The 26,262-nt window shown below is 50.9% G+C and overlaps 1 protein-coding gene across 1 annotated transcript in view; it reads left to right on the top strand.

Annotated features, from left to right (window-relative positions):
- The window catches only part of LRRC38 (leucine rich repeat containing 38), a 33,658-nt gene extending 15,376 nt beyond the window's left edge, over window positions 1–18,282 (top strand). Inside the window, exon 2 of the mRNA XM_058552018.1 lies at window positions 18,029–18,282. Coding sequence (XP_058408001.1) covers window positions 18,029–18,282 — 254 coding nt within the window. The remainder of the gene's footprint in view (window positions 1–18,028) is intronic.
- The last annotated feature ends 7,980 nt before the right edge of the window (window positions 18,283–26,262 follow it).

Raw genomic sequence — 26,262 nt, 5'->3', positions numbered from 1 at the left:
AAAATGGATGTTTAACTGTCAAAAGTAGAGACTCAGAAGGACATAGCCCTGTCCCCAGATGTCTGAGGGGCTGTCACTGAATAGAGGAGACTTATTCTGGCCTCAGAAGACAGATCCATGGTTAGGACTACAAGAAAACTTATTTTTTTTTTTTTGAGATTTTTTTTGTGTGTGTGAGGAAGATCAGCTCTGAGCTAACATCCATGCCAGTCCTCCTCTTTTTGCTGAGGAAGACTGGCCCTGGGCTAACATCTGTGCCCATCTTCCTCTACTTTATATGGGACGCCGCCACAGCATGGCTTGATAAGCAGTGCATAGGTCCACGCCCAGGATTTGAAACTGTGAACCCCGGGCCACCAAAGTGCAGCAGGTAAATTTTTTTTTTTTTTTTTTTTGTGAGGAGATCAGCCCTGAGCTAACATCCGCCAATCCTCCTCCTTTTTTGCTGAGGAAGACGGCCCTGGGCTAACATCGGTGCCTATCTTCCTCCACTTTATATGGGACGCCGCCACAGCATGGCTTACCAAGCAGTGCGTCGGTGCGCGCCCGGGATCCGAACCAGCAAACCCCGGGCCGCCGCAGCGGAGCGCGCGCACTTAACCGCTTGCGCCACCGGGCCGGCCCCTAGCAGGTAAATTTAATCACTACGCCACTGGGCCAGCCCATACTTTATATGGGACGCCGCCACAGCATGGCTTGACAAGCGGTGTGTTGGTGTGTGCCCAGGATCCGAACCTGCAAACCCCGGGCTGCCGAAGTGGAGCATGCACACTTAACCACTGCGCCACTGGGCTGGCCCCAAAGGAAACTGATTTTGATGCACTATAGGGAGGAGCAGCTAGCCATTAGGGCTCTGAAAATGGGCTGCCTAGGGAGGTAGTGAGGTTGCCATCATTGGAGGCATTCAAGCAGAGACCACATGACCACTTGTCAGTGGTGCTGAAGGGAGCGTTAAGTATTGGGTGAGAGTTCTGCCCGTGGTGCATCAGTCCTCTGAGTCTGACTTTCCGGGGTTCCCTTCATTTTGTCCTGGTTCTGCTGGCCAAGGAAGCGTGTCTTGAAGGAGGGTCCAGCGTACCTGAAGTCCGGTGACTGTGCCTACCTAGGTGGAGCAATCGCTCCACCTCCCCTCCCTGTCCCGCCTCACCCGTGCTTCTTCCTGAACCTCAGTAGACAAAGCTCTTAAGCCGAGAAAGAAAGAAAAAGCTCTGAGCCTCTTGCCCATCTCAGGTCTTGCTGTGCTCACGCCGAGTCATCATAGGAAACCAGATCACTTGCTGGCGACCAGAAGTGGTTTCTAAAATGTATCATGTATGTCAGTTCATGTCCGGCTCCCTTCAGCCAGGATACCGACCTTCTGTGGCTCTCCCCATGAGCCCGTGTAACCTGCGCTTCCAGACACATCAGGAAGTCCCACTGTTTATGCCACCAGACTCTTTCATTCATTCATCCGTGAATGTTTGTCACGCTCCATGCTCTGGAGAGACTGGCTGCAGGATCTTTGTCACTAACCATTGCACAGCTTCTCACATCTCGTATCGGGAACTAGGGTCCCTTAGCTGCAAGCCCACCCTCTTGGGTCCAGAGCCCCTGCTTTAGGCTCAGAACCAGACTTCGTCAGTGAGCTTCCCCGAGTCAGAACCTGGCCTTGGAGGGGTGTAAACCAAAGATGACTTGAACATCTTAGTGGAAACCAGAGCAGACTGAACACTGTGAAAGCAAATTCAACTCCAGGTGCCAAGGACGTAGTGATGAACCTGACAAAGCCTCTGCCCTCTTGGAGTGAACATTCTAGAAGACGCATAAAAGCTTAGATTATAGGATTGTCTAGTCTTGCGCTTCTTCATTTTCAGATAGGAAACCACTGCTCAGAGAGACTGAGTGACTTGTCCAAAGCCACACAGCAAACTAATGAAAAGCCAAGACAACAGCCAAGGCCCTGATTCCTGGGCCAGTGCTATTCCTTCATATTTCAAGGCATTCACCAGAGGGAGATGTAGCACAGTGGCTGAGAGCATGGGCTTTGGATTTAGAGCCACCGTGGTTTGAACCCTGCTCCTTTACTTACCAGCTGTGTGAGCCTGGGCAGATTGCTTAACCTCTCTGTGCTTCAGTTTTCTCATGTGTAAAATATCAACAATAATATTTTTATGTCTATCGTGAGGGTCAGAGAGATAACCCCTGTACCGTGCTCAGCAGAGAGCCTGGCACACAGAAATCCTGTAACAAATGCCGGCTGTAAATCAACACGTGTGTCACCACCCCGAGGACACAATTCCAGAGGCTTGCACTTTGCCGCAGGTGTGTCTCAACGTGGTATCACTGCAGGTGCTTAGGACTGAGAGGGGGGACCCCTGGCTCCCAGGTTCGGCTCTGCCATCAACTCACCGTATGATCTTAAGGGATGTGTTAGTTTCCTGTTGCTGCCATAACATATTACCACAAAATTAGTGGCTTAAAATGACACAATCTACTGTCTTACGGTTCTGGAGGCCAGAAGTCCAAAGTGGGCTATAATCAAGATGAGATGACTTTGTTCCTTTGGCCTTTTCCAGCTTCTGGAGGCTGCCCGCATTCCATAGCTCATGGCGCCGTGTCACTCTGCCCTCCGTTTCCATCGTCACATCTCCTCTCTGACTCTGACCCTCTTGCCTCCCTCTTATAAGGACCCTTGTGACGACACTGGGCCCACCAGGATAATCTCCCCGTCTCAAGACCTTTAACTTAATCACAGCTTCCAAGTCCCTTTTGCCGTATAAGGTAACATACTCACAGGTTCTGGGGCTTAGGACATGGACGTCTTGGGGGCATCATTCTGTCTACCACAGGGAAGTAACTTCACTTCCCTGGGCCTGTCTCCCCACCTGTGAAAGTAGAGGGTCAGATAAAGGAGAGGTCTTCTCCACCTGCACAGGTCATTTCTAATGAGACCCCCCCCCCCCCAGCCCACGACTCCCCGCAACGCCTCACCCTGCGGTCGCTGCCCAACAACCCACAACTCTGAGCCCAGTGATGGCAGTTGCCGTGGTGCCGGGACCCCCTGAAAACTGCAAGGTGAAGGTGTCTGCTGCCAGGATCCTGGGTTTACCCTGGGCACCCCCTGCCCGAAGAAGCATAAATATCACAAACAACCACCCTGGTCCCTGACTTCCCGGGAAAATCAGAATTGCTTTGTTGGTCAATTATTTGGGAGCTGTTTGGGGCATAGAGAGAACTTTATGGGCAAAGGGAGAAGGCAGCACTCACAGGGAGATGTCCTGGAGTGATTGTCACAAGTAGCACAGGTGGGGTAGGCCACCAGGGAACTCTGGAGAGAGGCGGGCCTCACATAGTGAGAGGGGAGGACGGACGGGGTCCCGAGGAGAGAGGGAAGGTGGCACCACTGAGCAGAGACAAGGGAGTGGGGACACACACAGTCCAGGTTCATGGCTGGGATGAAATTGTCCACAGAGAAGAGGCCATGTGAAGTTCCACAAATGACCGGTCAACACTGAGGGCACTGCGGAGTCATGGAGAGAGGGTGGGCTTCTGTGACAGTGGGCCTTTCACTTCACAGGAGGATTGGCAACAGATGTTAGCTCAGAGCCAATCTTCCTCACCAAAAAAAGTCTGCCTTTACATCCAGACCCTCACAGACGAGTGGTGTGACCCTGGGCCAGTCGCCCAGCTTCTCTGAGCCTTGGTCTCTGCATCTAAAAAATACCCCACCTCCGTACACCCATGTTCATAGCAGCGTTATTCACAACTGCCAAAAGGTAGAAGCAATTCAAGTGTCCATTGATGGATGAATGGATAAACAAGATGTGGTCCATTCATACAATGGGATATTATTCAGCCTTAAAAGGAAGGGGATTCTGATATGTGCTACAACATGGATGAACCTTGAGGACATTATGCTAAGTGAAATAAACCAGTCACAAAAGGACAAATACTGTATGATTGCACTTCTCTGAGGCACCTTTGAGTAGTCAAATTCATAGAGACGGAAAGTACAATGGTGGGTGCCGGGAGCTGGTGGTGGGAGGAATGGGGAGTTAGTATTTAACGGGGACAGAGTTTCAGTTTTGTAGGATGAAAAGAGTTCTGGAGATGGATGGTGGTGATGGGTGCACAGCAATGTGAATGTACTTAATGCCACTGAACTGCACATTAATAAATGGTTAAGATGGTAAATTTTATGTTATTTTATTTTACCGCAATTAAACATTTTTTTAAAAATGGGATTAGAAGGACCAGCCTGATGTCATACTGGTTGAGTTCACGGGCTGTGCTTCAGTGGCCGGGGGTTCATGGGTTCGGATCCCAGGCACGGATCTACACACTGCTCATCGAACCATGCTGTGGCAGTGTCCCACATATAAAATAGAGGAGGATTGGCAACAGATGTTAGCTCAGGGCCAATCTTCTTCACCAAAAAAAAAAGGGGGAGACTAGGAAAAAAATACCCAAAGCAGGGCATCTCGGACTTGACACTATTGACATTATGAGCCAGTCAGTTCTTTGCCTTGGGGGCCGTGCTGTGCACAGTAGGATGTCGAGCAGCACCCCTATCTTCCTCCCACTAGATGCCAGTGGCACCCCTCCCAGCTGTGACAACCAGAAATATCTCCAGACATCGCCAAACGCCCACTGCAGGGCAAAATCACGCCCAGTTGAGAGCCACTGCTCTAAGGGGCTATTGAGAAAGAGGATTAAATGACATGGTAATGCTGAAGTACTTGTCATAGTTCCTGGTACACAGTAGGAGTTTCAATATTCCCTGTAGAATGTCCTCTCAGCAGTGTAATTAGAGGTGGCCACTTAACACGCACGGCCCTCGTCACCCCCAAGACACTCAGCATATGGCTTCTTCCCGCTGGCCAGTGAGCCCACCATTAGAGATTAACTTGGGACAATGGGTGCTCAGAAGGGCAGGTCCAGGGAGAGAACCACAGTGGGTGTTTCTGAGCACTCCAAGGCAGCATGGAGCATTGATCACCATGAGTGGTGGGAGGGTACCAGACTCACAGAGTCAGTCTTAGACTTCCTCACGTGGGCCTTGCCAGAAGGTTCTCTCTTACCAGATCATCAATTATAACTAGACACAGGTTGGAATCCCCAGTCCTCGACCCAGGGCCCAACTCAGCAAATGTCTGTTATTGATGATTCAGGTGGCAGCAGTGGTGGTGGCAGAAATGGGGGAGTTGGGCATTATGGTAGAGGTGGTGGACATGGGGGAGGTGGACATCATGGTGGAGGTGGCGGACATGGAGGAGGTGGACATCATGGTAGAGATGGTGGACATCATGGTGGAGATGGTGGACATGGGGGAGGTGGACATCATGGTAGAGATGGTGGACATCATGGTGGAGATGGTGGACATGGGGGAGGTGGACATCATGGTAGAGGTGGTGGACACGGGGGAGGTGGACATCATGGTAGAGGTGGTGGACATCATGGTAGAGATGGTGGACACGGGGGAGGTGGACATCATGGTGGAGATGGTGGACACGGGGGAGGTGGACATCATGGTGGAGGTGGTGGACACAGGGGAGGTGGACATCATGGTGGAGATGGTGGACACGGGGGAGGTGGACATCATGGTGGAGATGGTGGACACGGGGGAGGTGGACATCATGGTGGAGGTGGTGGACACAGGGGAGGTGGACATCATGGTGGAGATGGTGGACATGGGAGAGGTGGACCTCATGGTGGAGATGGTGGACATGGGGGAGGTGGACCTCATGGTAGAGGTGGTGGACACGGGGGAGGTGGACCTCATGGTGGAGGTGGTGGACACGGGGGAGGTGGACATCATGGTAGAGGTGGTGGACATCGTGGTGGAGATGGTGGACACGGAGGAGGTGGACATCATGGTGGAGATGGTGGACATGGGGGAGGTGGACATCATGGTAGAGGTGGTGGACATCATGGTGGAGATAGTGGACACGGGGGAGGTGGACATCATGGTGGAGGTGGTGGACATCATGGTGGAGATGGTGGACACGGGGCAGGTGGACATCATGGTAGAGGTGGTGGACATCATGGTGGAGATGGTGGACACGGGGGAGGTGGACCTCATGGTGGAGGTGGTGGACGTGGGGGAAGTGGACATCATGGTGGAGGTGGTGGACACAGGGGAGGTGGACATCATGGTGGAGATGGTGGACATGGGAGAGGTGGACCTCATGGTGGAGATGGTGGACATGGGGGAGGTGGACCTCATGGTAGAGGTGGTGGACACGGGGGAGGTGGACCTCATGGTGGAGAGGGTGGACACGGGGGAGGTGGACATCATGGTGGAGGTGGTGGACATGGGAGAGGTGGACATCATGGTGGAGGTGGCAGACATGGGGGAGGTGGTGGAAGTAGCAATGGCAGTGATGGTTGAGATGATGGCAGTGACGGTGATGGTGGTGGTGTTAGTGGAAATGCATGCATGCCTCCCAGAGAATTAAATTTTCAGCCCTCAGTGATTGTCTCTGCTCATTTCTTACCAGAGGGAGGACGGGTTGGGAGGACCGCACTGTGGGTCAGTCAATTTTCCATGCTTGTGTGTGTGACTGATGTCAGTGTCGTGAGGTTCAGGGGTGGGAGCCAGGCTGGAGTGTGGGAGAGCAGACACAAGTCACAACCCTGGTGCAGGACCCACTCTTCTGTGCTGCCCCTTCTACCGGACACGATCTGTGGGCCAGGACCAAGCAGGAGCCCTTGACCTGATGCTCTGAGGCATCTTCCCCTGGTAGAAATCAGCTGATTGCTTAATCAGAAGCGTCTGCCGGCTGAGACGGGAGGACAGTTGGGCATCTTCCCCTCTGCGGCGGTCGATGTTTAAAGACAGTAATGGTGCGGAACAAAGGTCAGTGTAAGAAGTGGGAGCTGGTGTTCCCCAGCACCCTGCCCCCCAGGAGCAGGGGCAAGCCCTGCAGTGCCATCTCGGATGTCCCCTCGGATGCCCCTCGTGTGGTCTTCCTTTGCAGCACCAAGCGGCTGCAGCAGTGCCCATGGTACCCGCATCTTCTCCAGGTGCTGTAGTGCACTAAGAACCTGGTGCCCGGAGAGAGCACTAAACCAGGAGTCCAGAGACCTGAGTTCCATCCAGACTCCACGCCACCTTAGACGAGCTGTCTCACGTCTCGGGGCCTCTCATCTGTAAAATAAAGGGGAGAGGTGACGGGGAGGGTGACTAACAGATTTCAAAGGGACCTTCGGATCTAATCTTCTACGTGCTGTGAAATCAGGAGGCCCTGGCTGCAAGTCTGGCTGTGCATGTGAAAGAATAGAAAGCTAGTCTGTTTCCTGGTCCTTTGGGTGTGGAGTTCTGGGATGCTGGCAGGCATTACCTGGCAGAATGTGCCACCGGCCCAAGCTGAGCCCTCTTACTCCAGTGAGCAGAAGAGGCGAGTGATGGGAGTGCTGAGCTCTGGCCAGGTGCAGCGGGACCAATGCCCAGTGGTCCCTGGAGAACCTTCGTGTTGGTCCTTCCTCCAGAGCGTGGGCCGGGGAGCCCCCCTTCACTGGGAGTTGTAGGTCCAGCAGTGGGTGGGTGGAGTGGATCAGCCACCCTCTCTCCCCAGTGCTCCTTGTCATTAGGGCCTTCTCACACCTTGATAAGACTGGCAAAGCTCTTCGCACAGGTCTTGGGCAAGCAGTTCACAGAAGAATAACTCCAAATGGCCAGTGAACGCACCATACAACACTTAGCTCTACTGGAAATCAGAGAAATGCACATTAAATTGGCAATATGCTCTCTGATGGCTTCTCAGATTGGCAAAGCTGAAAAATGACAAAATCCATCTTTGGCACGAGTTCCAGGACTCGCACACAATCTTCAACTGGTGGGACTGTGTCTTCGGGAAATAATTAAGAACATGTACACGGATGCTCATAGCAGCTTTGCTTCTAGTAAGAAAAAAAAACTGGAAATGTCCTGGGATTGGACAGGTAAATTGCTGCTCATTTACACAATAAAATATTCTGTAGCCATTACAAGTGGTGTTGGATTGAATGGAAAAATGTTCCCAGTATGGTTATCCACCAGAGTGGCGGAGTATGTTTCTATTTGGAGGATTTATGTACACATACACACGGAAAAATCTAGAAAGGTATAAGCCAACATATATTTATGGGTTCTTCTATCCTCTTTCTTTTTGTTTATTTCTATTGTTTCAGTGTGTACACAGGCTTTGTATAATAAATGGAATTAGGTAAACAAAAGTATATTTTTGATGACAAAGAGCGCTTAGGAGAGCCTGTCATTGATCTGGGCTGGGCAGTTCCTGGGAGGCCAGATCAGGGGAAAGGCCCCAAGAGATGCCCTGGCTGCAGGCGTGTTTGCTGGCCAGGGACGAGAGATTAATCTCCATCTACCATCCGCTGTGTCACCGTCTATTTTGGGAGAATGGCAGCTCTTCGCCTCTCCAGCTCAGGTGTCAGCTGCTGGGGAGAAGTCATCAGTCAAGGGGAGGGAGCCTGGAGGGGGGGCAGCGGGCAGGGAGCTGAGCCACGCTGCACAAGGAAGGTGGCCTGTCTCTTCTCAGTGTGCCCTAATGGAGAAGGAAGAGGTGTTATAAAAGGAAGGAGCAGTGGGCCCGTTCTGCCTAGGCCAGAATGAGCTGGAACCCACTTTGTTTTGGTGCAGGATAAATATGGGTAGGAGGAAGACCCAGAACAGGAGAAAAGGTGGGAACTCAGCTTCCTATGAGTTGTGCCTGTTCACTGAGTTGTCTCCCTGGGAGGGGAGAGGAGCTGCACTGGATCATCTCCACTCTCATGAGACCCTGGAACCGACGAGCACGTGGTTTTGTAGGACAGCTGGGCAGAAGGAGATGATTTGTGGCTGTGGGACAGAGGCAGACAAGTGTCTGCCTTGAACTGTTTTCCTATAATCCGTTGGTTAGTTGGGCCTCTTGAGTGTAAACAACAGAAGCTAACCCTGGCTACTGTAAGCAAGGAAGAGACTTATTGCAGAGATGTCAAGAAATTCACAGGATTGAAGAGAAGCCTGGCGGGGGGCAGGGAGGGGCTCAGAAAAGAATGAGGCAGCTCTGGGAGTCTAGAAAGCAGAAACCAATCGATGGGGAGATGGGTCCAGGGCGGGGCTGCTGTCCTGAGTGGGCTCCAGCCTTCTTTTTGGTCAGTCTACTCAGGATCCAGGGTACTGGGAGAGAGACTGGCCCAGTGCCGGTTACATGCTGACCCCCCAGCCAGAGAAGGGCTGTGCGTTTTAAGAAAGTTGCACCAAGATAGACATACCCAAGGGGTGAGAGGTGATTGCCCAAAAAGAGATCTGGGAGAAGCCTCCCAATACAGAGACATGGAGGGGGAGAGGCCAAAGGGCAGCAATTGACTGTCACACGTAAGACACCTGTAGTGGGCTGAATTGCATCCCCCAAAAGGATACATCCGAGTCCTAACCCCTGGAAGCTGTGAGTGTGACCTTATTTGGAAAAAGAGTCTTTGCAGGTGTAATTAAGTTAAGGATTTCGAGATGAGATCATCATGGATTCAGGATGGGCCCTAAATCCAAAATGCCAGGTGTCCTGATAAGAGAAAGACAGAAGGAGATTTGAAAGAGATACAGAGCAGAAGGCCATGTGAAGACAGCGGCAGAGACGGAGCGATGCTGCCACCAGCCAAGGAATGCCAGGAGCCACTAGAAGCTGGAAGAGGCCAAGAAGCCGCCTCCCCTAGAACCTTGAGAAGGAGCCTGGCCCTGCTGGCACTTTAATTTCAGACTTCTGGCCTCTAGAACTGCGAGAGAATACATTTGTTTTAAGCCACCCAGTTTGTGGTCATTTGTTACGGCAGCCCTGGGAAACCGATATAACACCCAAACCCTGGAGAATGACCTTCTGTCTTCTTTCCACTGAGTACTTTGGGCTAGGCCACCATTGGAGGCGGCATGGGTTCCAAACCAGGTTTAGACGTTTACTCTGCAGCTTTGGCGTAATTATAGGACCCACTGGGTGTTCGTATCCCCCACAATAACTTGCGCGAGCATTTTTAAGGCAACAGGGGAGGGTGATGGCTAGCAGCACAGGCTCTGGAGACAGACTGCCTGATTCCACATCCTGGCTCCATCATTTCTTGGCAGGATAACCTTAAGCGAGTAACCTAACCATTCAGTTTCCTTATCTGCAAACCAGGGTCATCATAGTACCAGCTAGAGTTTGTTCTGTGGCTTCAAGGAGTGTAGGCAATACCCAGAAGGATACCCGGCCCGTGGTAGACCTATGAGGGGGGTTAGCTGATTTGCTAATATTTATTCAAAAATATTGTTTGAAAGTTGTAGGTACTGGAAATATAGCAGGGAATAAAACAGAAAGCCTGACCTCATATTTGAGTGGGGAGGGGCAGGGAAGCAGGAAATAAACAGATAAATACACGCATAATTGGGGTCAGGTGGTGATGAGTGTTATAGAGAAGAATAAAACCAGGTGCAGGGGTGGGGGGGCTGGAAAATGATAGTAAGGTGGGGAGAGTGGCTGCTCAGGATCAGGGCAGGAAGGCCTCTTGGGTAAAGTGACATCTGAGCAGAGACCTTAAGAAAGTGAAGAAATGAGCCAGGCAGAGGGAACAGGTGCAAAGGCCCTGAGGTAGGCCTGTGCTCGGGGTGTTTGAGGAAGCAAGCAAAGTGGAGGGGAGGGGTTTTGGGGGACGGTGGTAAGGACTGTGGGTTTCACTTTGAGAAAAATGAGGAGCCTTGTGGGGAAGGGGTGTTGAGCAGAGGAATGATGGGATGTAAGCTTCTCTGTAAAAGACTCATTCTGGCTGCTGAAGGCAGATAGGGGCAGTCTGTAGGGTAGAAGCAGGAAGACAGTTTTGGGGCTGGAATTTTACCAGTAATGAAGCTGACATTCTAATCTCCTTTCTCTGAATCCCATGTCTCTCATTCATTCAGTTCTAGACTCAGGGCGAGAACTGTATATTGAACCCACCAGCTATTACTGTATTATTTCAGAAATCATCTGTTATAAATAGCAAAAGTTCTTCACGTCTTGGACGCACTTCATTGAGGAAAGTAGAGAAACACAAAAACCGACAGGTCCCAACATTTTTGCCACCAAGAACCTATTGTAGTCATGTTTTCAGACCCCGGATTTGAAAGGTTTTGTCTACTAAACAAATTGCATGTTTGGGTAGTAGCCCCTGTGGCCTCATCACAGACAAGGGAGTGGTTTCTGATTGGCTTTTTGACAAACAAGTCCTTGCTTACAGACCCACAGCCCACCTTCAGGAGCCTGGCCAGAACCACACTCCAGGAGCCTTCTCACCTAGACATTTCTGACTTGTTCTGGATTTTCTCGGTTTTCATGATGTTTGTGTTGTGTGTGCCAGGCCTGAGCTGGGAGCTGTGGGTGCGTAGATGGGAGACACAGGTCCCCCTGTGGAAGAGATGACCTTGCTGGAGGAGCTGTGGGGGGGGTGGACAGGAAGGAGAGGCTCAACTCAGGGGCAGGGAAAACACAGGAAGCTTCCCAGAGGAGGCGTTTCCTGGGTTGAGTTTTGAGCAGGGATTGGCATACTTCCTGTAAAAGGCCAGATAGTAAATATTTTAGTCCTTGTGCATCATATAATCTCTTGCAACTACTCAAACCTGCCATTGTTGCACAAAAGCAACCCTAGATAATGGGGTAACCAATGGGCCTGGCTGTGTTCCAGTAAGACTATTTACATGAACATGTGGGATGGGAAGAAAGGGGGATTCGGCCCTGGAGCTGTAGTTTGCAGACCTCTAGTCTTGAAGGATAAGGAAGCAAGCCCCAGGCACTTGATCCAGGTGGGATGGAGGGGACGGACTATGGATGGTACTTCCCAAATGCGGCCTGGGTCAGGGCTCGTTTCCCCAGGCGCTCACGGGCCCTTCCTAAATGAGAGCAGTCAGCGCATTGTGGTAAGTTTTTCTTAAGGCCAAACGTATTTACGGCTATTTAATGATATCCTGCCCTTCTCAACTTTAATGGTGTACAAACGTTCTCTCTTTTATAAAATGATGATGGGGTGTGTGTGTTTAATATCCTGTCTAGACAGAATTATAAACTGCAGTCCTGTGTCAGTGTCCTCTAGTTCTTTATTTTTTACCATTGTGTAAAATTCTAAAGCCTGAGGACATTCTAGAGTCCAGGCTCCTGAGAGATCTTAGTCATGGGGGAATGGTCATCTCCTCAACTTCTGTCCATGCCTTTCACTCCTCGGCTGCCTCTGGGACACGGGACAGGCCGAAGCTCCCTGCCCCAGGGGGATGCGACCTCAAAGGCTAGCACAGGGGCCAGCCAGGTGGCATGGATGAGTGAGCAGGCCCTCGGCCTGTGTCCTGTGTCATTGCGGCAGCCTGACGATTCTCTCCATGTGACAGTGTTGCCTTATGTCCTGGTTTAAATGTCTTTCAGATTCTTAAATAAAAAGCCACCACCGTCGCATTCACAAACAAACACAAGTTGCAGCCTGATGTGGCGCCTGGCTGCCATTTTTAATCTCTTAATCCAAATTCTCGATTCCTGGCAAGGATTCTCCAGCTACTCGTGGAGGGCGTCCCTCCTCATCTGCATTTCAGGGCCTCCACGGAGCCCTTCTCCTGACAGGGGCGTCCAGAGGCTGTGCTGGGCAGCTTGGCCTTTCCAGTCTGTCCAGGTCTGGGGACCGGGAGGGTGGCTGGAGGGTTCTGGGGCATCTCTTTAAAAGACACTCTGCCTGGAGGGAACTTGTTCTGAGGCGCTGGGCAGGGGCAGGGCCAGGGGAGCCTGGGGTCTCTCTGTCTGGGAGGATGGATGGGACAGTGTAGTGACTGGGGTCAGTCTCAGCTCTGTCGTTTCCTGGCTGTGCAGCCTTGGGCAAGTCATTTGGCGTCTCTGTGCCTCAGTTTGATCCTCTATAAAATGGGGATAATTGTAGCAGGCTCCTCACTAGGTGGGCATGAGGATTAAACAGGCTAACGTGCGTGAAGCTAAGAGCAGCGCCCGCCTGGCGCACACAAGGTGCCGCGTAAGTATTGGCTTTCATTCGCTATTCTTAACTCAGACAGCTGGGGAGATGGGGGTCAGGAAGGGAGGGAGAACATTCCAAAGTCAAGTGGGGACGTCATAGGCACCCCCCTGCTCTCCTCCGTGTGCCCATCCTTCCTCCGCCCCCTCGGGTCTCCCCCCAGGGCCTCGGCTCTCTCCTCTCAGCTCCCCTGGGCTTTCCCTGGCCCTCTCTCATGCGACTTCTCACTTTCTCTCTTGAAATATCATTATTTGTGTCCGTGTCCTGATGGCCCTCCTATTGGACCTAAGTTCCTGGAGGCCAGGACAGCGTCTTTCTCTCTTTCTCTCCCTTTTTCTCTTTCTTCCTTCCTTTTCTCTCTCTCTCTCTCTTTTCTTTTGTCTCTAGCATAAAGCCTCATCATTTTATTTAACGCATGAATCAAAGAAAGCCCTTTCACAACTAAATGTCTGTTTAGAAACTAAGAGTGGCCCTGCCTTGGAGGGTACTTATTTAGCTGAGCATTGCAGTCTAAAGCAGCAGTCCAGACCAGGGGGAATCTGTCTCCTTCCACGACCCCCTCCTCCTGGGACATGTGGCTCTGTCTGGAGACGTGCTTGATTGTCACACTGGGTAGAGGTGCTACCCGCCTCTCGTGGGTAGAGACAGGGCTGCTCATAAACAGCTGGCAGTGCACAGGACAGCCCCCACATCAAGCAGTTATCTGACCCCAAATGTTAATAGTGCCGAAGTTGAGAAACCTGGTCTAAAGCAAGATCCTGCAGGAGAGAAGCGGGGACCCCAAAGTCAGAGTACCCCAACTCCAGAGTCCTGCAGTTGGCCTTGAGTGTGTCTTTAGGGCGCTGGCAGCGGCGTCCTGGCCCCTCTGCTGGGCCCCCTCTGCCTGACCGACTCTTTTTGTCTGCCTCTTCTTATTTCTCTGTCCTTCGTGAGCGACAAAAACCCATTAAGTCAGTGTGTCCTATCGTGATAGCTCCATCAAGCGTGGTTCCCGAGTCTCCCACCCCCGGTGGGCTTGTGTGCAGCGTTTTTCAAGAAAGCCCATTTCCTCTAGCCACAGAGAAACGTGAGATGACATTTTCTAAAAGCGTCGCTTTGTAAAAACGCCAAGCCTAATCTCAAGGCACGAAGAACATTGTAGAAATCAGAATTGACACGAGGAGTGTTGGCCAGCAGAGGTTGGTTTTAAACGGCAGGCTCTGTGGGCTTGTGTTGTTTTATTGTGGTTGTTTCCATTTAATGTAGCTCATTGAAGAAAAGGACTTCTAGAAAGTTTCTCTGGGTAATAATGACCTCTTATGGGTTTGAAGATTGCAAATATTATCTTGGAATTAGAAACTGTCTGTGCTTCCCGTAGTCCACTGGTGACCGTGTTGTTTATTTTCATAACATCTTTGGCTGGTAGAGGGGAGGATGTTAAGGGAAGGCAGGTCAATTGATTTTTCCCCTTTTCCATTGAAGAAAACAGTATCTGCAAGAGAATCCGACTATAAGTCTGTCTTAAAGCTCTCCTGTTCTGTTCAAATGCATTTAAAAGGCTCAGAAGAAGTAAACAAAAGTTTGGCTTCTTCAAGAAGAAGAAACAGTCAAAAGCTGTCGTCAAGTGGAAACTAGAGAAACCTGCAGAGCACTGGGCCAGCTAATTCCTTGGGTATATAAAGTAGGTACTAATTCATGGACAGGAGGGAAGGTGAATCTGGTTGCTAGGCAACGGTTCCCATGGGGAGGAGAGCATCAGTGGGTTGGCTGTAGACTATATAAAAGATGGGCCAGGACAGAAGGAAGGAAGAAGCTTCTGTTTCCGAGCTAGAGAAGGAAAGATACACAAATAAAGACCCAAAGAGTGGTGGCAGGGTTGCACAGAAACCTAATTAGCAGGGCTGCTCTTTGCAGGACAGAAGCCAGTAATTAGTGATGTGTGAAGAAATCATCCTGACTTTTAAGTAGTTCTGGAGATGGGTTGAGGGGCAGCTTTTTGAAATCTGAAAGCACTAAAAAAGAAAACAATTGAAGGTTTTCCTGAGAGTTGGAAGGAAACCAAAGGTAAGCAGAGATTGAAGGCTGTTGACCTTAATGTCAAAATGGTGTCTTCACATCTCTGTGAAGCTGTGTTGCTGAAGGCAAAGCTATATGAACTCTCTGTGCTTCAACTTTCTCATCCACAAATGGGCAAAATAGTAGTACCTGCCTCAGAAGGTTGTTGTGAGAATTAGAGTTAATATGAACAGTGTTGGCACATAGTAAGTGCAATAGGAGTGTTATTTACTACTGTTTTGTTTTCCTCTCTTCTTCCAGATCAGAAACAGATCTGAGCTCTTTATGCATTTTAATATCATGTGTTTTCTTATGTCTGAAGTTTGTAAAATCATAACAGTAACTTGATTTTGTATCTAGTTCATATTGTGTATCAGTCAGGGTGTGTAGATTATGCTTGGTAACAAACAGTCTTTCATGGTTTAACACTAACACAAGTCTATATCTTGTTCATGTCCAATGAGGGTTTGTATTAATCTGCTCAGGCTGCCATAAAAAAAATACCACAGACTGGCTGGCTTAAACAACAGACATTTATTTTCTCACAGTTCTGGAGTCCAAGATCAAGGTGCCAGCAGGGTTGGTGTCTGATGAGAGCTCTCTTCCTGGCTTGCAGATGGCCACCTTCTCACTGTGTCCTCACATGGCCTTTCCTCTGTGCACGTGCAGACAAGGAAAGATCTCTGGTGTCTCTTCCTCTTCTTATAAGAACACAAGTCCTGTCAGATCAGGGTCCCACCCTTATGACCCCATTTAACCTTAATTACCTCCCTAAAGAACCTGTCTTCATATATAGTCACATTGGAGGCTAGGGCTTCAACGTACGGATTTGGGGGGCAGTGGGGGACACAGTTCAGGCCGTAACAGGGTTGGTGGTGGAGGTGGGGACTCTGTTCGTAGTATCCATTTGGAGACCCCGCTGTCAGGGGCTGCATCTCCACACATGCCTGTCCCTCCCACCTCAGCTCATCCTAAGTTCCCCTTTGCTCACACTCCCTTCCTGGCTACACCGTGTTCCCCGAATGCTGAGCTCTCGGTCAGGTTTCTGTCTTCTCTGCCTGGACTGCTCTTCTATGGCTGCTTCCATCTCAGCCTTTAGATCTGAGCTAAAACAACACCCCCTGACCACGCCAGACACCCTGTATCGTTTTCACCCTGATGTTTCATCTTAAACATTTTACATACTTCTCGATCCACTCATTTATTGTCTAAAATATAAGCTGCATTGGTGCAAGGCCTTGTTTTGTTCACGCTGTATCCCAGGGCCTCATGGACAGTAGATGCTCCATAAACACCTCTTGATTATGCAAATGAGGGTCTGTCTCTCCCACTGGAATTTACACTCTCTGAGGGTGGGTGCTTTTGCTTTGCTTATCACCAGTCCATGGCCCAGGCTAAGTACTCCATAAATGTGTGTTGAATGAATAAATGAGTGTCTGGAGAGCCGTCCTCAGGTTGCTCAGTTTCTCAAGCCTCAGGCAAGTCTTCCTTTGGGTTATTAAGTAAACGGAGGGTGTAGAATTCACCGCCTGCAGTTCTCGTAGCCGCCCCCCTACTTCACTTGATGGCAGATGGGGCAGCCCAGAGGAACAGCTTTCTGATAAGGGAGCAGTCGTCAGGTCTCTCTAAAATGTTATAAACCCATTACACTAGGAACGTGTCCCTCACCACCAGCCCAGGTGACTGACAGCTTCTGTCGCTGCCACCACTCCGGTTGGTGGCAGCCACAGGAAGACAGTGTCAGCTCGCTGTGCCCCTGGCTCCTCTCTTCCTGGCTTTCCTCCCAGCCTCACAGTCCCTTTCTCTTCCTTTTGGAGGCACAGTGGCTACAGGCCAGGTCTCTGGAGCCAGATTGCTGCAGTTGGAGTCCAGGCTCAGCCATTTACTAACTATGCAGCTTTGAGCAAGTTACTTTACCTCTTTGAGCGTGTTTCCTCATCTGTAAAATGGGGATGATATGAGGACTTACCTCATGGAGTTGTTATGAGGATTAAATGAATTATTATGTGTGAAGTGCTCGGAACAGTGCCTGGCCCGTGGTAAGTTCTGGATAGCATTTATTGTTGTTATAAAGCACTTTCTCAGCATGTACTCAGATGGGATATTTCTCTAGACAAGAGGGTTTGAAACTTCTTTTTAAATTAGCCACACACTCTTCCAGTGAAATCTTAAAGAGAACTCCAATATATGAAGCAGAGTTTACAAGGGCATCTCTGATCATAGCGGGGATGAGTGTTCCAGAAGCTCTCAACCCTCAGACAACCAGAAGATAATGCTTCTCAAGTGTGCGTCCTGGTGCAGCAGCATCGGAATCACCTGGTTATTAAAAATGCTTTTTCAAAATGCAGAGTTTGGGGTCCCCCCTCAACCTGCTGAATCAGAGTCTCCAGGGGTGGTTCCTGGGAATCTGCATTTTAATACCGTCTTCGGGTGATTCTGAAGCCCATGGGAGCTTCATGTGAGCTTCAGTAAGTACTGTTTGAAGGCCAGCTTCAGATACAGCCTTATTTTCCCCACTCCTGTCGAGCAAAGACACTTCTAGGGTAGTGGAGTTTCTACAAGGCTGTGCTGGCCCCCTGGCAATGAGGAGGAGGATGGCATCCAGCTTAGGAAGGGGCGGGACCAACTGGAGGGCACTTCCGTTGGTTGGCACTGCCCCCAACCCACTGCATCTGTCCCCCCCTCTACCCCCCCCCAAGGCTGGGTACTACCCAGGCCTGGATTAAGTCTGCCCAGGTGCCAAACCCAAAAAAGATTATGCTCCTCTTCCGTCACCACCCTGAGCTATTCAAAATCAAAGAGTCCCGCGCCTTAAAGTGTGTCAAGGGAGAGCAACACATTCTGATTTCTCCCGTGGTGATGAATCTGAGGCTTTTTAAAAAGCTTAGATTCCATTCAAATCAACTTTTTTCCCCTTTTGTTTTTAGGAGCTGTTCCTGCTTTGCTCTGTGTAAGCACTTGCCTTGCCAACTTTTAGGCGATCCTGTGCTGCCGCCTAACCCTCCCTCTCGCTCTGCCTGCATTTTCACAGGCCTTGACGAAATCCAGTGCTCCCTGCCCGTGGAGAACAGGAGGGTGTTCCTGCACGAGCTGTCGGAGGCCAGCTTCAGCGAGTGCAGGTTCAGCCTCTCGCTCACAGACCTCTTCATCATCATCTTCTCCGGCGTGGCCGTGTCCATCGCTGCCATCATCTCCAGCTTCTTTCTGGCCACCGTGGTGCAGTGCTTCCAGAGGTGCACCCCCAACAAAGACCCCGAGGACGAAGACGAGGATGAGGATGACTGAGCCACCCCCCCCCGTTCCTCGCTTTCCAGAACCCAAGCCGTCGGCTCCCCTCCAAGAAGAGAGGGACGCGCTGAAAGGGGAAAAGAACCGACTGCCATCAGTGCCCAGAGCACAGAAGAGTGCCTGCTCCGTCCCTTGCCCCCTGGGCGAGCCCGGCGGGACCTCTCATCTCAGAGTTTAGAATCCAGGAGCGGAGGAGCCCAGGAAGGCTTCCTGGAGGAGAGCCTGACTCTCAGTGTGAGGTGTGTGTGGGGAGAAGATGGCGAAGTCAGGCTTCATGGCTGATGGCTGAAAACCAACCTAGGGGACGTGAAGACGTGCAGCTCTCGCCTGCCGTCCCTCTCTCTGACCTGGACCGGGAGACCTTGCAGTGTCTCCTTCCCCCAAGAAGCGGCAGCTCAGACAGTGGGGATTGGAGCTCAGGTCCCTCTCACTGGAAGCAGAACTTCTGCTCCTCTGGAATAGGCTTCAGCAACCTTGGGATGTTATGCAAAGAACAAACACAGGTCTGGCTAAAATGGCACCGAGGAAAAAGCTAAGAAATGGCCAAAGGGTGTTTGTTGTTGTTATATTTTGGCGAGAGAGTTGGGAAAACTTTTGTTGACAGAACTCAGACCCTGATCTTTATCCTAATGGTAGCAAATCATGGAGCAAGGACAGTCATTTCGTACAATCGTGGTGCCCTCTACTCCGAGTGACCCTTCCCTCTGAGGTACAACCAAGTTGTTTCCCCTCCCACCCCCCTCCCACCCCCCAAGTCCCTCCTCGGTCATTCTCTGTGCTGGCACCGTTCCAGGCCTGTCATCTCCAGAACTTGCAGGAAACTGTCCTGGAGGCCAGGATTCCAAATAGCAGGTTGCGTAGGACCAACAAAATGTTAAAAAAAGTAAACAAACGAACTAGGACTTGGCCTCTGAAAAGCCTCCACCGGTGGCCTCAGGGCATATGTGACATTTCTTTGGAGCATAGGCTGTGACAGGCAATGTCTTCCAGGATGTGGAGTGCGGCACTTTGTGCAGAGACAATACGAGACAGACAATGTCACGCGCCCAGCAGGTTGATGCAAGATGACAGGCATTAGCAGCTTTGGACCTGGCTGGGGACCGACGCTTAGGCGAGGGGCCCGGGAGACGCTCCTGGGATGTTTCTGGGAATCAACTCTCCATTGTTGCTCATAATATATTCCTTATGTTTCCTTCCTCCACTGCTCCCCCCTGTCTTTGCTTCCACAGAGGATCACTGAGTGCTTGCTGAATGCCAGGCACGGGTCTAGGCACTGTGGATGAGCACTGAATAAGACAGACAGGGCCCCTGCTCGCTTGGGCCTCATGTTCTTATGAGTGGAACATAAAACAAACAAGTAAACAAAACTGTGATTGCAGGTAGCTATAAGCACCATGAAGGAAATAAATGTGGTCCTGTGACAGAGTAACTGGTCAGAGCCACTCAAGAGTGGGCAGTTGGGTGTATTAGTCAGGGTTCTCCAGAGAAACAGAACCAATAGGAGATACGTATATTCTGTCTGTCTGTCTGTCTGTCTACCTACCTACCTACCTACCTATCTATCATCTATCTATCTATCTATCTATCTATCTATCTATCTATCTATCTATCTATCAATCTATCATCTATCTATCATCTATCTATCTATCTATCTATCCATCGTCATCTATCTATCTATCATCTATCTATCTATCTATCTATCATCTATCCATCTATCTATCCATCGTCATCTATCTATCTATCTATCTATCTATCATCTATGTATCTATCGAGAGATTATAAGGAATTGGCTCACGTGATCACAGAAGCTGAGAAGTCCCATGATCTGCAGTTGGCCAGCTGGAGACCCAAGGAAAGCAGGTGGTGTAGTTTCACTCTGAGTCCAAAGGCCTGAGAACCAGGAGAGCTGGTGGGCAAGTTCCAGTTCGAGGGCAGGAGAAGACCCAGATCCAGCGGTCAGGCAGAGAGAAAGTGAATTCCCCCTTCCTCCACCTTTTTGTTCTGTTCAGGCCTTCAACAGATTGGACGATGCCCACCCTCATTGGGGAGGGCCATCTGCTCTACTCCGTCTACAGATTCTAATGCTAATCTCATCCAGAACCTCCTTCACAGACATACCTAGAAATAATGTTTATCCAAATATCTGGGCACCCCGTGACCCAGTCAAGTTGACTCATAAAATTAGCCATCACATCGAGGAAGGGCTCTGATTGGGTGGCTTTAAGCTGCATCCCGCCTCCTCCCACCTCCTTGCCTCTCTCCCTCCCTCCCTCCTTTCCTCCTCTTCCACTCTTTCTCTCCCCACGCTTTGCCTTTGAGGAGACTCTCGGTCGCCCCCTCTCACCCCCAGCATTGTGGGCTCCAGTGGAGAAGACCCCTGGCTCAGAGGGGCTGTCCTCACAGAGTCACTGGGCAGGTGGAGGAGCGGGCAGCGTCTTGCCAGACTCCATGGCAACCTCAGCCCCTGAGGGAGCCACCTCTGTGGGCTTCACCTTCAGTGCAGGTAACGCTTCCCTTGAGGAAACAATACAGGCAAACTGAAATTGGTCATCATGAGGTGCTACATGCTGCTCGAATTCCTGTCCATCCATCATTCCAGCCATCATTTGCACCTTATTTGAATGAAGGTTCCTGGAGAAGGTTTTCAATTGGGAGAGAGAACTCCACTGACATTGGGCCACGGGAGGGAAGATAGAAAAGATCACGGAGCGGGGCCCAGGGCTCAGAGGCTGGGAGTTTGAGACACAAAACAATCTAAGGCCAGCCCCTCCCCAGCCTGGACACAGACTCAGCTGAGACTTGAGCAAGGTAGGAAATGCTGCCTGTTTCACTGTCTCCAATCCCCACTCCCAGGACTGTCCTACCAGGGACACAGTTAAAGGCCTGATCCAACTGGACCCCCGCCATAGTCACAGTGTGTTTCTCCTAGACTCTGAGGGAGATGGTGCCCCAAGCTGTGGAAATGGCACAGCTATTTAGATCAAATGGCCCTTGATCTAATAGGTTCTGGTGGATGCATTCCCTCTTAATGAGTTTATTTTATTCCTTCCCTCTGTCTCTAGAGGTTCATTCTGGTCAGCGGGCTCTGCTGTTTGCTTAGAATGCACAAGCCCTGCTCAGCCTCGGGGCCAGTGGTCATTTACTGAATGAATGAATGAGCAGGGGAGGGGCGGCCCGGGGCTGGCTGGGCACCAGTCAACCATCGTTTCTGCCGGCTGCACCCCAGAGTTTTAGAACGAGCACGATTCTGGGGAAGCAGAAGAGCCTTAATGTAGTGCCAGTTGAAAGAGTCGCTGCCTGGATGTAAAGTCCCTGTGAAACAGTGGGGACATTGGGGACACGAGGGACATCTGCAGTCAAGCCCAAGAAAACATACCGACCAGGAGCCACAGCTCAGCTGGGGAGATACCTTTCGAGAAGTGGCACTGCACAAACCGTGGGTGATGATTTCGTCCTCCCTGCCTTGCCGTAGGGTCTCCAGTTACTATTAACAATGAGGACAGTGCCACATGCCAACTGAGGGCCTCCTCTGCGCCAGAAATGCCCATCTCCCAGAGCTCCACAGGTGTCATTTGTCACCTGCCCAGAGTCACTCTCATCACACCATCCCCTGTTATTTTCTGCACAGCATGTGCAGTGTGAAATCATCCCACTCATTTGCTATCATCCATCTCTCTGGACTAGCACATGATTTCCCCAAGGGCAGGAATCCGGGCCGTTTGTGTCCCCAGCATTTGGAACAGTGCCTGGCACATAGTAGTTGCACAGTCAATATGCACATTGGTTGAAAGAGCAAACAAATGAATTCCAGGCACCATACTAGAAACTCTACAAACCCAAGCTCTATTGAAGCCTCCTCACAATTCCAGGCAAGAGCTGCTATTATCCCAGTTTTATAGGTGAGGAAACCAAGGCTCAGAGTGAGTAGATGACAGGACCCGGCAGAGCCGGGGCAGATTTGTGGCTGTTGGACCCCTGTGCTCTGGGTTATGGTAATAGCTTGTGTGTATTGAGGGCACTCTGTGCTAGACGCCGAACCACGCCCATTATGCAACTCACAAACCCTGGAAGGCAGTGTATTCGTCAGGGTTCTCCAGAGAAATATGTATATGTACCGTAGAAAGAAATTTATTCTAAGGAATTGGCTCATGTGACTGTGGAGGCTCACAAGTCCAGAATCTGCAGAGTGGGCTGGCATGCTGGAGACCCAGGGAAGAACCGACGCTGCAGTTCAAATGTGGAGGAGTCTGCTGCACAATTCCCTCTTGCTTGGGGGAGGTCAGTCTTTTGTTCCTTTAAGGCCTTCAACTGATTAGATGAAGCCCACCCACATTATGGAGGGCAATCTGCTTTTCTCAAAGTCCACTGATTTAAATGTTGATCTCATCTAAAAACTTCCTAGTAGAAACATCCAGAATAATGTTTGGCCATACACCTGGGCACCATGGCCCAGCCAACTTGACACATAAAATAAACTATCACAGGCAGGTACCATTATCATTTCCCCTTTATGGATCCGTCACATCCACGTGGCCGATGAGAGAATTGGTTTGGTCCTGGGAGTTGGTAAGCAATGGAGTGGGATTTGGCCACAGGTGCTCTGACCACTGTACGTCCTCTCTCCACCCAACTGCATTCCCTTCTCAGGCCAGCAGGATCAGGCCTGGCAGGGACAGCATGGAGAGGTCCATTTCTTGGGGCTGTGGGCTGGGCTCCAGGAAAAGCAGCCTGCACTTGCTGGCTGCACCCAGGATGAGTTTATTTTGAGCCTCAAATCCAGCATCTCGGACCCCTTCGGAAGAGTCAAAACCACCAAGATGTCTCGTCTCACTGTCTTGCTCTCCTTAAGAGCTGATGCCCAGAGGATTCCAGCAGCATCACAAATGCATTCATCTTATTGTGATGACAGCAGGGACCCCCAGTACAGCCCTCAGACCTGGGCAAGGGGCCCGTATCTTGGGTCATTCTTGGGTGAAGAATCTGTGGGGCCAAGGGCACACACCCACCCAGAACCAGTGCCCCCTTCTAGAACATTCTCTGGGTACACAGGACCACAGAATTCCCTCACAAAAGACTCCAAGTTCAGGGGTGGGCCTCTTCCCAGCATCCCCCCTCCAGAGTGGACTGAGTGGCCAGGCAGCAGATGTTGGTGGGGGGTGTGAATAGAGGTCAGATGTGCAGGCTGGGGTGTCCACGTAGTTGTGCACAAGACCCCTAGAGGTGCAGGATGGAGCCAGGGCTGGGAAGAGAAAGGGGGAGGTCTTAGATGGCTCAGCTTTCCCCACACTGCCATATTCTGGTGCAGATTTCCAGGAATTCTAGAATCATCCTTTAAACCTGGTCTTCAAAGTCATTAAGAAGGTATTGTTGTCAAGGCAGCTGGGTGGAACATTTTCTTTAACAGTGTATCTTCATTTATGACTTGTGAATGTTCAGTTAGGGGTGTGTGGGGAGTATCTGTACTCTTCTCTTGGTTTCCCAGGTGTTACAGGTAGGCCTGGGTACCACAGCAGGGACCAAAGGGCAGCCACATGCCCTGGCTCTGGCCTTAGGACTGGATAGCGCTTCTGCCCTGTGGGGCTGGTCCACACGGGCCTTTATAGAGAAAGGCTGAAAGATGCTCGCACACCATTGCTTTCACCAGTGATAAAGAAGAGTCTGCACTGAACATTCATGCTCCCTCTCCTCCTCCTCCCCCTCTTCCTCCTTCCTCTCCTCCTCCTTCCTCATTCTCCTCCTCCCTCTCCTCCTCCTCCCTCCTCCCACTCCCAATGTCCCTATAGGTTCAGATGGTCCAAGTTACAGGCATGAATTCTAGGTGCAGTCAGTGGCTGGGGGCAGGTAGTTTTTCCAACACTATTAAATTTAACTGGACCCTGGAGCACATCAAGGCTCTAAGTCTCCTTCACATCCCGCCACCACCAACTGAGCCAGCCGCCGGCCCTGAGCCTTGGTCATAAAGTCCTTTTTAGTGGCCTGTAGTGGCCTTGAGCATTAAGTAATTTATTATTTGCAAAGTGGTCTATTCAGCCTTGTATGGCGAAACCTCCCCAAAGCAGATCCCTGTGGATTTCATTTGCGTGCTACCAACAAGGTGGCTTTGTTCTTTGAGACTCCAGGGTAATGAACACACATCCAAACTTTACATTATTTTTCCATGTAGAAGATTTTTTAAAAACAAAAAAGAACACTGTTCTCTACTGTTTGCACGTGATCCATTTTTTGAAAACACACCTTTCCAGGGTGTAAGAGAATTATTATATTTTGGCCTTGGAAAAAATACAACGTGCTTTTTTGGTTACACCTCACACCTACATTCCGGACTGTTAGTGGTGAACTCTGCTCTCTGGAGTTCCACTGATACCTGAGCTGGGAGTTGCTTTTCCAAGAACATTCTTTCAGGCTTTGCCTCTTAGTACAGAACCACCATCCCCATCTGAGCCTCTGACTGTGAATAACCGCGTGTCAACCAGTCTCAAAAGGAGCCCTCGGGGGTGGAGGGTCAGCCCTCCAGTGGAGTATCCACTGTGTCCTCACAGCCAAGTGCCCTTGGCCGTGCCATGGACCTTCTCAGAGCCGCCAGCCCTCCCCAGGGAACAGGGTAACACTGACTTCTTGGCAGACTTGATGAGAACACAATGAAATAATGGGGGGAATGCCCCACTCAGTGACTGACACAGAGGCACCCCGCTAACCTGGTCCCTGCCCTCCTCCATCAGAATCCTAGTGGTGCCCCCTGAGCATCCATAGGTGCACAGAAGAGGGTGCCATCTCAAGAGAACCGCAGAATCAGAGCTTGAATCCCAGCATCAGGGAGCAGGAGCCGAGAGCCGGCAGTCTGAAGACCTCTGGCATGTAACGAAGGAGCCCAGTTCTCGTTTTATCATCCGCCCCGAGCCCCCGCTGCTAGTGGCCTGACCCACTCGGCTGCCTTTCGGTGCTCACAAGTCTGCTTTTACACATGTAACCTGCATATCCCTCGGGTCCACTTGCCAGGAATACAAATGAGGCCACATGAATACTCAAATTATGTTGTCCTGGTGGATCCCACTTCCCTGACTGCAAGTCAGTAACTCTCTGCCCATCCGCCAGCCCGTAGGCACTAAGTATGTCTGGGGATGGGGAGTCTCTCTCAGGCTTAAAACCCAGTCTGAAGTGGTCTCCACTGAGCATCCATCGTGTCTGCTGAGGGCTCACCCTTGCCCTGGCCAGTGTGGCCTCCACACGCCCTACTGTGGCTCCTTGAGGGACCCTCTCCCCATATTGTCCCTGCCCTGCCAGGTCTTGAATCCCAGACTGCCATCGCTGGAGATGCTGTCACAGGTGACCTTCCTTTCAGCCATCACTCGCCCCTCAGAGCCACAGTGTGTTTCTCACAGAAACAGGGACAGTGCTGCCTCCTGGGGGTCTGACTAGCCCCTAGGCCAGGCTTAGAACTAGACCCCCTAACACCCTCCGATTTCCCCATCTCTCCGGCTTCTTCCCTGAGCACCAAAGCCTCCCTTTGTCAGGCCTCCTTCCACTCAGTCTATCAACGTGAACAGATCGGTTCCCTGGACAGGGCTGCCTCTGCCTGCCGCCATGGCAGCCACACCTGATGAGGCTCAGATGGGAGAGGAAGGGATGTGGACGTCGATGCCATTCAGCACGTCTATTCCTTCCTGACTGATGGAGGAGGCTGCAGCGTTCTGCTGAGACTGGGGGAAGCTGTGGGCTCCACGTATTCTTACTTACTGCCTGGTAAGGTGAGAAATGCAGGCGTGGCATGACCCCACCATGGGGCTCTGAGCGGCACCGTGGATGTCTCCCCCCACCCCACCCCCTGGAATCCTCTGTTCCCAGAAACGCCTTCCAGACTGTAAGCTCCATGAGGTCAGAGCCAGTGGGTCACCATCACTAAACACCAACCTTGACCAGGCCTGGCAGACAGGAGCCCACAATTATCACATGAATGGAGGAACACATACACTTCCCCAT

This window comes from Diceros bicornis, chromosome 13 (genome assembly GCF_020826845.1).
Source record: "Diceros bicornis minor isolate mBicDic1 chromosome 13, mDicBic1.mat.cur, whole genome shotgun sequence".
Lineage (NCBI taxonomy): Eukaryota > Metazoa > Chordata > Mammalia > Perissodactyla > Rhinocerotidae > Diceros > Diceros bicornis.
The sequence above is the reverse complement of the archived record's forward strand: the minus strand, read 5'-3'. Positions and strand labels throughout refer to the sequence as shown.